The sequence below is a fragment of the Tenrec ecaudatus genome, chromosome 1 (assembly GCF_050624435.1).
Source record: "Tenrec ecaudatus isolate mTenEca1 chromosome 1, mTenEca1.hap1, whole genome shotgun sequence".
NCBI lineage: Eukaryota > Metazoa > Chordata > Mammalia > Afrosoricida > Tenrecidae > Tenrec > Tenrec ecaudatus.
In genome coordinates, this window is record NC_134530.1 from 165,106,268 (window position 1) to 165,119,256 (window position 12,989).

Below are 12,989 nucleotides of genomic sequence, written 5' to 3' on the forward strand. Positions count from 1 at the left end.
GGTCCACGCCACAAGTCGTCTGTGTCCTTTTCTTCCACAATGGGAGGGGTGTCACTCCAGCACATGCCACTGCACAGTTTGGCAAAGTGCCAGGCACTGATGGCACCTAATAATGTCTGGTGAACAAACCTAGAGGGAAAGCCCCTTTGCGCCCCACACATGCCCCCAAGGTCTGAAAACCTAGAGCAACTGCCAGCTGCACCGAGACCTTTCATACCCAAGGCAGGCATTGGCAGGGGAGGCGCCTCATGGCACACAGCTCACAGAACTACAAAGAATTAACTTTATTGGACATTTAGGGTCAGTTTCTCTTCTTGCCCTTGCCCGTGACCTTGGCCGGGGCGAGGACCGGCACTGTTGCCTGGTACAGCGTGGAAGAGATCTTGTTGATGTAGTACAGACCAACCATGGAGAAGATGAAGCTGTGGGGTGAAGACAGAAAGAGGCTCACGTCAGCAGCAGAGCCCAGCCCAGTGCTTCCCAGGGTAGACACCAGCCTCAGAGCAAGAATCCAGGTTCAGGTATAAGAAAATGGGGAAGGATAAAGGGGAGAGGGAGGGAAGCCTAGGGAAGAAGGCCTGGGAGGGTCCAGTCCCAAAGGCCGGGGAGTTGCACCCCTTCCCCAGCTGCCAGGCACATACCAGGTGGTGACACATACTCGGTGGATCAGGCCAGATGCAAAGAGAGCCAACAAGAGGCAGAGGAGAACTAGGGAGGCAAGAGGGGACCAAAACACAGTTGTTAGAGCAGATGTAGCAGGAGAAAACTGAGACTTTCTGAATCTGGGGGGGCCTGCTTGAAAGGGCATGGCATGACGATGATACGGCTTCAGATGGCCTTGATGACACTCTACACAATGGAATTCACGAAAATTGGCTTGAGAAGAGTCACCGTCACACCCCACCCACTCTGGAACTCAGCCCTGTTTCTTCTGGTACAAAGGGGAGAGCCCCGCCCTTGGATGGATAAGCCGACTCAGCCCAAACTGGCCTGTTCCGAAAGGGCCCTGTGAGCCAATCAGAGACCATCTCTTCCAGGCCCCAAAGCTAGGAAGGCCCTGGGTCTAAAAGCCTCCTGTTTGCGGAGAGCTTTTATTTCCTCCCCCTCAGCCACCTTTGGCGTCCCAAGGGGACACAGTTGGGTATGTGCTGGGCCACTGACAGAAGGATTGGTGGTCCAACCCCACCCATGGTGTCTCACAAGCCTGGCAATTGGCTGCCAAAAGGTGGCAGCCATAAGACCCTTGTGGAGCACATATGGGGTCCCCCTACGCCAGAATTCACTCAAAAGCAACAACCGCCTTTTCGATCTCAAGCCAAAACGCACTGCCATCTAGTTGATGCCAACTTATAGCCACACTTATGAGACTGAGTAGAACAGCCCTGTGAGTTTCTGAGCCTGAGTTGAAAGCACCACCTTCTCCTGCAGAGCAGAAGCTGGTTAAGAACTGCTGGCCTTGCAGTTAGCGGCCCAATGGTAACCACTACACCACCAGGGTGCCCTGCACATTAAATACCTTGTGGTCATAAGGTAGTAAAGAGGCCGCGTGTGTGGGGCCAGGTTTGGAAAAGTCCGCTCTGGGAGAGAAAATCGGGGCTTTCTGCTCTTGTAAAGAGTTAAACAGTTACAGTCTCAGAGCCTCACAGAGGCAGTCCTACCCTGTCCCATAGGGTCACTGGGCGGCAGTGAGTTTGGGTTTTAGTTGGGGGGGGGGGCCGCTAAAGAGGAGAGGATCCCTCACTTTGCACTTACTCTCCGGAAAGATCTTTGCCTGGAATCCTTTGCCAAAGACAAGATTCTCCAGGTTATTGAAGGCCTGGGTTTCGAGTTAAGGAATAGGGCAAGAAATGGGCGCAGAGCCCGGGCGGTATCACCCCCTCTCCCAGCCTTCACACACCCCTTCCCGCTCGCCTGGGGAGGATACAGTGAGGGAGAAGACGAAGAGGCCGGAGCCCAGCAGGCCGCCCTGGATGGTGAGCCACTCTGTGGAGGCTAGTTGGCGGCTGTACATCTGCATCCCCGCGAAGAGCAGCAGGGACAGGAGAGAGGAGAGCGCCAGCGACGTGCCTGTACCCACCACTGGAAGTGGGGCGAGAAGAGGGGCAGTCAGACCCAGGCCCCCAGCAAGAGGGCTCGGCCGGTCCGTCCACCTCCCGGGGCTGCAGCCACACTCACTCTTCCAGTTCCCCCACTGTGCAGCGGTCCCGATGGGCTCCCCAGCCCCGGGCGCCCGGAACCCTTCCCAAGGAAATGCCCACTCCCTAGCCTGGAGGACACGTCAGCGCTGCAGCAACGGGGAGAGACCAGCCCGCCCCGACTCCGGCCCCGCTAGTCCGCCCCGGGGATCTCCGCAGTGCCGGTACCCATCATGCCCTGCCGGAGTCCAGTCGGTGCCACTGGCCAAGAAAGTGCCGGAGCCGAACCGGGTGTCGTTGGCAGTGCGCATGCGTCATCCAAACGCAGCCTTCGCCTGCCCGGCTTCCTCCCTCTCCGGGGCGGCTCCTGGTCGCAGCGCCCTCTAGCGGACGGGAGGAGCTCCCGGGCGTTGAAGCGCATCCTGGCCCCCGCCCACGTCCTCCGCCTTTCCCGGTACCCAAGAGCATCTGCTGTTTCCAGTGCGAACTGCATGCACTGGGTCTCTTCTTCGAGTCACTGAGCCCAGGGCGCATCACCTCATGCCTGCGACTCTGCCTCCCTTGCCATTCACGTCTCCCCCCGGGAACCACCCTCCTCCACGATCGTTGCCTGAGCAGCTCCCGTGGACTCTTGCCCAAGCCCACGTCCAGTGCACCCCGGAACCATCTTACTCTGGAACTAGCCTCCCGTCTTCCATTAGGGGCCAGTGAAGGATGCGAACATACGAAATGGCTACCCACTCAAATATTCTTCCAAGATCCCCAACCCCCGACCGCCTTCGGAGAACCACGTGGGGAGAGCTGTTTCCCACCCCCTACCCCGACGGGCGCTGGTCCAGGCGAGTCCCTGGAGCATGCGCAGTGACATCTCACCCCCACCCCTCCCTACACCCCCACTGGGTGCCTGCATTAAGCCCTGGGTTCGCAGCCGCAGCCAGGACCGGGCACCTAGGGGCGGGCGGGCAGCGGCGGGGACAGCAGGGCCATGGCCGAGGGTGACGACATGCAGACCTTCGCTTCCATCATGGACGCACTGGTCCGCATCAGTGTGAGTTGAGGTGGGGTCGAGGGGAAAGGGAGGTCGGGGCAGGCTGGGACCTAGAACAGGTGTGGGTTTGGATTCGGGGAGATGCTGGAATGTGTGCCGGGGTGTCAAAGGGGCTGATGACGCGGAAATCAGAAATCGGGGTGCAGGAGTGAGAGTAATCCCGGGCTGCTCAGAGGTGAGCGCCCTGAAGGTGTCTGCCGGGGCGTGAGGAGCTAGGAGCTGCCCGGACGCGGCGGTGGGCTGGGGTGGCGGCCAGCTGAGCACTGGGGCTGGGGCTGCGGGGGAGAGGGCTCTGCTACCAAGAGGGGTGTGTGGAGCTTGGAAAATTAAAAACTCAGAACAAGTGGGGGTGCGATGAAGGATACTCCCCAGGGTACTGTCCCCAATTTGGACCTTCTCGAAGACCCCACCGCACCCCCACTCGGGGGCCGCCTCGGAGCCCGAGGTTGTCTTGACAACCGGTGCCCGGCTCTCCCAGGGGCGGTGCCAACCCTGCTCCCCCCACCACTTCCTTCCACCTCCCTCCCTGCCCCTCCCTCCTTTGTGTCAGCTGCGCCCCTGACCGGGATGGCTGCGAAGAGAGGGACCAAGGTGAGGCGTGGGGGGGTGGGGCAGAGCCTGCGGACACCCCCTGCCACAAAAGGGGGAGGGGTACTTCCGGTGGGGAGGGGGCGAGGAGGTGAGGCCTGTCTCCCCCTAGCGTGGGGAGGGGGTTGTCGCCCCCCGGAGGAGGCGTGGGGGGGATGAGGGGGGATCGGAGACGGGAGGGGGGCGCCGGGGACTGGGCTGGGTCGGGGCTGGAGGAGGCAACTGAGAAAAGGGAAGATGAGGGGTGATGGCTGGGCGGCCGCAGGCCCAAGCGGCGGCGGGAGGACCGATGGGGCGAGCTCGCAGTGTGGAGAGCAAGCGGCGCGTGGCTGTGAGCAGTTGTCTTGAGGGGGGCTGCCGCCAAGGGGGTGGGGGTCCGCGCCCATCTGCGGAATGGGCGCTGTCCTTGAGAGGAGCGCCGGTGCGGGCAGCCTGGGGAAGGGGGATGGGATGAAGGCCAGGTGAGGAGGTGCGTGCTGGACTGCTGCAGCGGGAGTTGGGGGGGGGGGGAGTGGGGGCTCGTGCTCCCACCTGCCCTGCGCCTCAGGGGGGCCTGGCACTTGGCCAGAGGGAAATGGAGAAGGAGTTAGACAACCGGCCAGGTCTGAGAGGGGCAGTGCTGGGGAGAGGCTACTTGTCTCAGTCCTTCCTGAGATCCCTGGAGCCCCTAAGGGCAGCCTAGGGTCCTGCCCCGTTGATAGTCCCCCCCCCCTGACCTCCCCCCTGGTCCTTCCACAGACGAGCATGAAGAACATGGAGAAGGAGCTGCTGTGCCCAGTGTGCCAAGAGATGTACAAGCAGCCACTGGTGCTGCCTTGTACCCACAACGTCTGCCAGGCCTGTGCCCGGGAGGTGCTGGGCCAGCAGGGCTATGTGGGCCATGGTGGGGACCCCAGCTCGGAGCCTACCTCTCCTGCTTCAACCCCGTCCACCCGCAGCCCCCGCCTTTCCCGCAGGACTCTCCCCAAGCCAGATCGCCTGGACCGGCTGCTTAAGTCAGGTGGGGCTAGGGTCTGAGGTAGGGAGGGGGTGGGGTGCTCAGATGTCTGTGAGAAGGGGCCCATCACTGGTCAGGAGCATCCAGCTGTCTTTCTGTGGGTGCGGATGCTGCTTCTCCAGGCTCCTACCAGACAAATCTAATTTTTCAAATGGACGTGAACGTGTTCCCACCCAGTCACCTGTGACACTCTCCCTGGCCCCGTCCACAGGCTTTGGGACATACCCCGGGCGGAAGCGAGGCGCTTTGCACCCCCAGGTGATCATGTTCCCGTGCCCAGCCTGCCAGGGTGATGTGGAACTGGGGGAGAGGGGCCTGGCAGGACTCTTCCGGAACCTGACTTTGGAGCGGGTGGTGGAGCGCTACCGGCAGAGTGTGAGTGTGGGCGGTGCCATCCTGTGCCAACTGTGCAAGCCCCCTCCTCTGGAGGCCACCAAGGGCTGTGCGGAGTGCCGCGCCACCTTCTGCAATGAGTGCTTCAAACTCTTCCACCCCTGGGGCACCCAGAAGGCCCAGCACGAGCCCACCCTGCCCACCCTCTCCTTCCGCCCCAAGGTAAGTCAGCGCCTAAGGAGGGAAGGCGGAGGGGTGGGGGCCGCTTTGTTTCTGGGAGCAGCAGGGAGCGGAGCATTTGCAGAGGCCTGCAGGGGTGCTCTGGAACCAGCATTGGACAAAGCCCCTGACCTCTCCACACCGAGCCTCCATCTCCCGCTGCAAGCCGTGATGGTCTCTGCCCCGCAAGGTCTATCTCTGCCTGTAGAGAGTTGAGAGAACGCTGAGATAATGTTTGTGAAAGGTCTGAGAAGGGCTGGACACATTCATTTCCTAGAACAAATATTTATTGAGCACCTATTTGCTCCGTGCTGTTCTAGGCTCTGTGGATACAGCCAGGATAATGGGCAAGGTTAATTATTAACTGTAAGGCCACGATTAATCCTCCTCCTCATTGTCACCACCATACAGCACCACCCCCACCCCCGGGAGGTAGAGGAAGGGGGGTGCTGTGCCCTGCTGGTGAAATAAATGCCGAGACTGCAGGAAAGGCTCTCCTTGCTGCTGGTGTGCGCCACCACCAGGTGGCGCTGTGAAGCACCACTAGCCAGCACACCCCTCCATCCACCTGCACCTGCCCTGTGGGCGAGCGCACCAAGTTGTTCTTGTGGGTAGGTCAGACCCTTAGGCCACTGGCTGGCTGACTGTCTAAATGCTCTTTATGCCTCTAGGGCCTGATGTGCCCAGACCACAAGGAAGAGGTGACCCATTACTGCAAGACGTGCCAGCGGCTTGTATGCCAACTCTGCCGCGTGCGGCGCACCCACAGTGGGCACAAGATCACACCGGTGCTCAGCGCGTACCAGGCCCTCAAGGTGAGGGCCCCTGCTCAGTAAACACTAGTTTAACACACTGACCGCCCCCCTCAGCGCCACCTTCCCACTACAGGTTTCTGCCAGGCCGGGCATGATGCCCACCTCTTTCTTCCCCCTCAGGACAAGCTGACAAAGAGCCTGACATACATCCTTGGAAATCAGGACACGGTGCAGACCCAGATCTGTGAGCTAGAGGAGACTGTGAGGCACACGGAGGTGAGGGAGGCCGTGGATGTGGACCCAGGGCCTGGGAGTGGGCCAAGAGCTGGTGCCAGTAGGTTCAGCCCAGTCACCTGGTTGCAGGTTCAGGAAGCCTGGAGGAGGAGGAGGCTCACTGGTGGTAAAGTTCTTGTGAAACCTGGTTGGCAAGAACGTTGGTGCCCTGGGTCAGGCTGTGCCTGGGGTTGCACTGGGGGCAGGGTCCGCTGCAGCTCAGGACAGGGAGAGCACAGAAAGCCACAGGGACTTGACTCCGGAACCCACAGTCCCAGCTACCTGCTGGGATGGCACATGTGCCTGGCATGGGAGCCAGAGTGAGGCTCTGATACCTCCTGCCAGATCGAGAGCCGACTGAGCTAGGATGGCAGTGAGATGGCACAGAGGCCAGCGGACACGAGTGCTTCCGTCTGGGGCTCGTTAATGGGTCAGGATGCTGAGGCGGGCATCCCAGAAAGCTCAGCGCAAATGGTCAGGGGCTGAACCCACAGGGGTCATCAAGCGCCTGCTCCTACTGGAATGGGGGTGTAGGCCCTTCCCCGTCACTTAGGACTCTAGCTGTGGTGTGGTGCCCAGGAGGCTGGCACAGGTGCTTGCTGTGCTGCCTTCAAAAGGACACAGGAAGTCAGGCTCCTACGGCTGTTTTTCTTTGGGCAGGTGAGTGGCCTTCAGGCCAGGGAAGAGGTGTCCCAGCTGGTGCGGGGGCTGGGGGCTGTGCTGGAGGAGAAGCGGGCATCGCTGCTTCAGGCCATTGAGGAATGCCAGCAAGAGCGGCTGGCCCGCCTCAACGCCCAGATCCAGGAACACAGGAGCCTGCTGGATGGCTCGGGGCTGGTGGGCTACGCCCAGGAGGTCCTTAAAGAAACAGACCAGCCCTGCTTTGTGCAAGCAGCCAAGCAGCTGCACAACAGGTACCTGGGGCCTGGCAAGTGGGGGCGGGGGCTTCTACCCTTCAGGGGCATTCTGGGTATAGCCAACATCTAAGATGGTGTCGAGAATACTGGTCGCCAGGTGGAGAGCTGGGGGCCCTGGGTATTGTCATAAGACCAAACTGATGCACCACTTGCTCTTCAGGGGCCAAGCAGAAGACCAAGCCAGATGCCCAGGCCCTCGGGGCAGACAAGAAAGACTCAACGGGGAAGGAGGGTGGCTGCCCACCTGGCTGGACCTGACCCTCTCCCGCCCTTCCCACAGGATCGCCCGAGCAACTGAGGCCCTCCAGACCTTCCGGCCAGCGGCCAGTTCCTCTTTCCGCCACTGCCAGCTGGACGTGGGCCGTGAGATGAAGCTGCTGACGGAGCTTAACTTCCTGCGAGGTGAGGAGGTGGCCAGGCCCCATACCCAACCACAGCCTTCCTCCCTCCCTCCCCAGCAGCGGGCCCGGGGGGCAGTGCCCACCGGGGACCTCCCTGGCCTCTCCCCTTCCCTCCTAGCCCACCCTGCCACACTGCCCCAGCCCCACCGCGCTCAGCGCCGCTTCTCCCTCTCTTTGTTTGTAGGCTGTGGCCACCGCAGACTGCTCCGGAGCACCCAGGCAAGTCAGCGGCCCTGCCCGGGAGTCCTGCCGCCCCCACCCCACTCATTGCCTCCTCCTTTCCCACCTTCCCCAGCCCTCTCTCGGGCCTCCCCCTGGACCACTGCCCACTGTCTCCCTTCACCTTCTTCCTGCTCTGCTCCTCCCTGCTGCCCTTGTGACCCTTGCCCTGGACTTCCCTGACTTTGCCCTTGACCTCCACCTCAACGCCCCCCCCCCCCCAGCTCTTGCATTCCCTCTGTCCTTTCCATCCTGCTCACGCCTGCCTCTCCCTCCCCATCGCCCTCCTCCTCCTGCTCAGCGCCCTCTTGCCTGGGTTCCCGGGGCCTCTGCCTGCATCTCCCGGGTGCCTCTGTAGGCCTAGAATGTCAAAGGTGGAGGGCCCCCAAGACTTATTGGTCTGATCCCCTCAATCTCACAGCGGAGGAAACTGAGGGTCAGGGAGGGAAAGTGACCTGTGGAAGGCTGGAACAAGATAGTGGCCCAACTAGAACACAGCTGGCCCTGCCTCTTGCTCAGTGCTCTCCTGCCCCCCACCCCCACCCCCTGCTCTCTCCCTCCCCTGGGGCTCTGCCCCTGCTGGCTGTGCCCTGGGCCCAGCCCCCTCACTCGCACTCACCCCCCGGCTCCCGCTGCTTGCCCTGCCCCTGCCCCTGCCCGCCCCCACCTTCCATGCCACCCCATGGCCAGGCCCTGACTGACCCCACCCGCCCGTTCTCCCTGCAGTGCCGGAAGCGCCCGTCATCGACACCCAGCGGACCTTCGCCTACGACCAGATCTTCCTGTGCTGGCGGCTGCCCCCTCACTCGCCGCCTGCCTGGCATTACACCATTGAGTTCCGGCGCACAGACGTGCAGCCCCAGCCGGGCCCCACCCGCTGGCAGCGGCGGGAGGAGGTGAGGGGCACCAGCGCCCTGCTGGAGAACCCTGACACGGGCTCCGTGTACGTGCTGCGCGTCCGCGGCTGCAACAAGGCGGGCTACGGCGAGTACAGCGAGGATGTGCACCTGCACACGCCCCCTGCGCCAGGTGAGGGAGGGAGGGAGGGAGCCGGCGCAGGGGCGCTGCGGGCGGGGTCGCACACCCTAGCTGCGGAGCAAGCCGGTGGCTGGGCTCATGCTCCAGCTCCGCTGTGTGGCTTTGGACACACACGTCACTCAGCCCCTCTGTGTGCTCCAGGGTGCCTGTATGAAGACAGATGACCGCCTGAGCAGGGCGGCAGAAAGTGGAATGAGGTCGTGGGGCTTTATTCCCACGCGCTTTTTGGAGTCCCCACATGTTACCTCTTCCCTCACCCCCACTCTCACTGCCGCCCCGACTCACAGCCACCCTAGAAGGCTGGTTCTCTGCCCCTGTGAGTTTCTGAACCTGTAACTCTTCACTCACCGGAGTAGAAACCCTGTCTGGCTCCCACTGGCTCCTTAGGGTTGTGGAGTCCAGTGAGGTGAGAGAAGGTGTTTGTCATGGGTAGGTGCCGTTTCTGGCCCTGGGGTGTGAAGCAGCAGCTTTCTCCAGCCTCAGGGCAAGGCTGAGTGTGAGCAGGGCTGAAGGGTGGGGCTGGGAAAGCCCGCACCCTGGGGCCTGTGAGGGAGCGGGTCTCCTGGCTCACCAGCGGCCACTAAAACTCTTCCTGGGGGGCAGTGGGGGGAACAAAAACTCTTCCTGGGGTCCCATGCCCTTTGAGAATGCCCCTTCTTTTTTCTTTATGCCCCCATGCCAGCTCCCAGACCCCGTCCCCCTACACCCTGCCCATCCCTGGTGACTGAATCTTATGGCAACTTGTACCCAGTTTTGAAGTCTCCCAGAGTCCTGTGCTGACACCTCACAGTCCCCAGGGGCCATGGGTGTCCCTGAAGCCCTTCTGTCTCAACCCTTCCCCTCCCCACAGTCCTGCACTTCTTCCTCGATGGCCGCTGGGGCGCAGGTCGAGAGCGGCTGGCCATCAGCAAGGACCAGCGAGCAGTGCGGAGCGTCCCCGGGCTGCCCCTGCTGCTCGCTGCCGAGCGGCTGCTGACTGGATGTCACCTGAGTGTGGATGTGGTCCTGGGGGACGTGGCTGTGACCCAGGGCCGCAGCTACTGGGCCTGCGCCGTGGACCCAGCTTCCTACTTGGTCAAGGTGGGCGTCGGGCTGGAGAGCAAGCTTCAGGAAAGCTTCCAGGGCGCCCCTGATGTGATCAGCCCCAGGTCAGGTCCCTCCCGATGTGGGTGAGGCCCTGGGGGGTGGGGGGGGCGGCTTGCGCTGGACCATGACAGGTGGGGGAGGGTAGCAGGAGGTGGCGGTAGGAGTGTGGCAGCCAGACTGGGAACCCACGGAAGGGCTTTGGGGACTGCTGTCCATTCAGAGCCGGAGGCAGTCACTCGGGAAGGGTGGGCAGAGAGGGGTCATCTGCCCTACCGCCTGTCGGGGGAAGGCGTGATGCGCACATCTTTCGAAGCTTCCATGCCCTTTCTCCACAAACGCCTGCTCGCCTGCTCCAGGCCCTCCTTCACCCCCACACCTTTTCTTAAGGTCCTACTAAACAATTCCCTGAAACACCCATCCAGTGACATAACCTTCTGTCCCCAACCTATTCCAGCACCCCTCCCACGCATGCGTTTCTCCTAGTGTCCCATTTCCTCCCTCCCACTCAGCTCTCTCCTAGCCCCACCCCTGCCTATGGCGCCCCCCCCCCCCGCCCCAATCCGGACACTGTCATCGTCTCTCCCCACACCACTTTCCCAGCACCCTTCTCTGCCCCTCTCCCTTATTTCTTATTCACTAATCCTGCTTTTCCCAACATTCCTCAGTAACAAACCCCTCCCTGCCCCCCTCATGCCCACCTCCTTTTTCTCACCACCAATCTCTGTCTTCTTCCCCTGCTGAGTCTGCAGCTTGTCTTTCACACACACACACACACACACACACACACACACCACCTATAGCCAATGAGACGCCCCCTTCTCCCCAAACCAAACCGCCAACCCCATAGATCCGCTAACACATGGTCCACCGGACACCCAAACCACACCCCTCTACGCCCCACCACCCCATTCTGTCAACAACTCTACCCTGCTACCCATGCTGCTGGTCTGACTCTACCCAACACCCGCTCCCGCAGGTACGACCCGGACAGCGGGCATGACAGCGGTGCCGAAGATGCCACCGTGGAGGCGTTGCCCCCCTTTGCCTTCCTGACCATTGGCATGGGCAAGATCCTACTGGGGGCGGCGGCGAGTGCCAGCGCCGGGTTGACCGGGAGGGACGGCCCCGCCGGCTGCACGGTGCCGCTGCCGCCGAGACTGGGCATCTGCCTGGACTACGAGCGGGGCAGGGTCTCCTTCCTGGACGCAGTGTCCTTCCGCGGGCTCTTGGAGTGCCCCCTGGACTGCTCGGGGCCCGTCTGCCCAGCCTTTTGCTTCATCGGTGGCGGGGCGGTGCAGCTACAGGAGCCCGTGGGTACTAAGCCCGAGAGGAAGGTCACCATTGGCGGCTTCGCCAAGCTGGACTGACCCCTCTTCAGGGCCCTGGCTCCCCAAGCCTCCTGGTGCCAGCTTAGTCCTCCGGCAACTTTGTCCCCCCCTAACTGCCTACAACTTGGCCCGGACCTGTCCCTGTGTCTGTGTCTCCCCAGACTCCTCCACCCAGACGCCCCTTCTCTCCATTGCCTGTTAGCCCTGCCCCACCCCATGCCCGGTCCTTGGCACCTAGCCCAAAGGCCCCCAGAGAGTCCCTGCCCATCCCTGTCCTGTGCTCCTCCTGTCCTGGCCAGGAGGGAGGGCACCTCAACATCAGGTGTGATCTGCAGCTCTGCCCAGCTCCTTGCCCCGGACATGCCCAATGACATCCAACCTTGGGGTAGACACTGGCCAGGCACCCCCTGGTAAGGGGAGGGGGAACCTGGCAGCTGCTTTACTTGGGTCTTCATGCCCCCAGCCGCATGCTCCATAGGCCCTTCCTCGCTTTCCTGCATGCTTCACCCAGCCCACACTCATGCCAATGTGCCATGTCTCCCTTGGAGCCCCTTTCTGAGGCTGGATGTCCCCACTGGGTTGGGCCAGGCAAGGCCTCTGGTGCCCACTGCTGCCCACCCGTGATGGGCACTGCCAGGCCTGGGCCAAGCAACAGCTGTGAATGTCATGGTTTATCAACAATAAACTATGCCTTCCCCGCGCCTGGCCTTCCTCCTGGTTTCTGTGCTTGGAATGGCAGATGGGAGGATCCAGGGGCCCCTGCTGTCTCAGGGCTGAGGCTGGGTGGGTGGGGGCTTCCCAGTTATTTTGGCACCTAAAGAAGGGAAGCCCCCCCCACCCCGTGGCCAGGCCTCCTGAGCCCCTCCCACACACTTAGCCTCCTCCAGGAGCCCACCCCACCCACCCAGAAGCACACCTTTCTGGCTGTGGCACCCCGCCCCTGGGAAAATGAGGTGGAGAGAGGTAGGCACGGTGCCTGGGCCCAAAGGAGTCAGAGAAGCAGAACCACTTCCCCATTCCCAGGGTGCTGGGCAGTGGACCCCAGAGTCAGCAAGATGGGTGGGGCAGTGAGGAGTGAGGGGTGGGGGCTAAGGGGGAACCAGGCCTGGCATCAGTGATGGATCTGACACAACCCTGCTTAGCTTATCAAACCCCTGTTGACTCTGCCACTGTTATCGCTACCCAAGGATTTACTTCACACCCGGGCAGCTAAAAATAGAGCTGCCTGGGGGCACCATGCCAGGGGAGAGCAGGGCGAGGGCCACTGCACACAGGTGAAACCTGGAGCTGGGGACCGAGAGTTCAGGTGGAGTCTGGTCACTGCAGCCTCCTCGCTGCCAGCCAGCCAGCCCAGGTTTCGTTTCCTCCTTCCTCCTCGATCTCAGGGATGGAAGAGAGGGAACTTCCAGCCACCCTGGGCCCCAGTGTCCCCTCTCCATGCCTCTTGTTCCTCCTTAAATGAGCCCCCCTCTTTCTTGCCTCCCAGCCTCCTCCCCAGAGACTCCTTCGGGGCACCCTCTCACTACCCCCTCACACGCCCTCTGGACCATGGATGAAAGAGCAGAAGCTGTTGAGGAAAAGAGGCCTAAGTTTTATTCAGCCAAGTTCAGGTTTCTAGCCCCACCATTGGGGCTCTTTGGGCTGGCCTTCCC

The 12,989-nt window shown here is 62.0% G+C and overlaps 2 protein-coding genes across 3 annotated transcripts; one reads left to right on the forward strand and one right to left on the reverse strand.

The window, feature by feature from the left end:
* Positions 1 to 269: 269 nt before the first annotated feature.
* Positions 270 to 2,461, reverse strand: KRTCAP2 (keratinocyte associated protein 2). The gene is given in 6 exon segments (XM_075562675.1): positions 270 to 422; positions 642 to 708; positions 1,753 to 1,816; positions 1,925 to 2,079; positions 2,364 to 2,380; positions 2,382 to 2,461. Coding segments are annotated over 6 exon segments (489 nt in total). The 5' UTR covers positions 2,447 to 2,461; the 3' UTR covers positions 270 to 301.
* Positions 2,462 to 2,715: 254 nt separating this feature from the next.
* TRIM46 (tripartite motif containing 46) lies at positions 2,716 to 12,038 on the forward strand. 2 transcript variants are annotated; one of them, XM_075562661.1, is made up of 10 exons: positions 2,716 to 3,183; positions 4,510 to 4,771; positions 4,980 to 5,323; positions 5,992 to 6,135; positions 6,256 to 6,351; positions 7,009 to 7,262; positions 7,546 to 7,667; positions 8,612 to 8,914; positions 9,774 to 10,071; positions 10,986 to 12,038. In XM_075562661.1, exons 1-10 carry the CDS (start codon positions 3,121 to 3,123, stop codon positions 11,374 to 11,376), a joined length of 2,277 nt encoding a protein of 758 aa, XP_075418776.1. In that variant the 5' UTR covers positions 2,716 to 3,120; the 3' UTR covers positions 11,377 to 12,038. The 2 variants fall into 2 exon arrangements, with proteins under 2 accessions (XP_075418776.1, XP_075418781.1); XM_075562666.1 differs by lacking the exon at positions 2,716 to 3,183 and adding an exon at positions 3,729 to 3,774.
* The last annotated feature ends 951 nt before the right edge of the window (positions 12,039 to 12,989 follow it).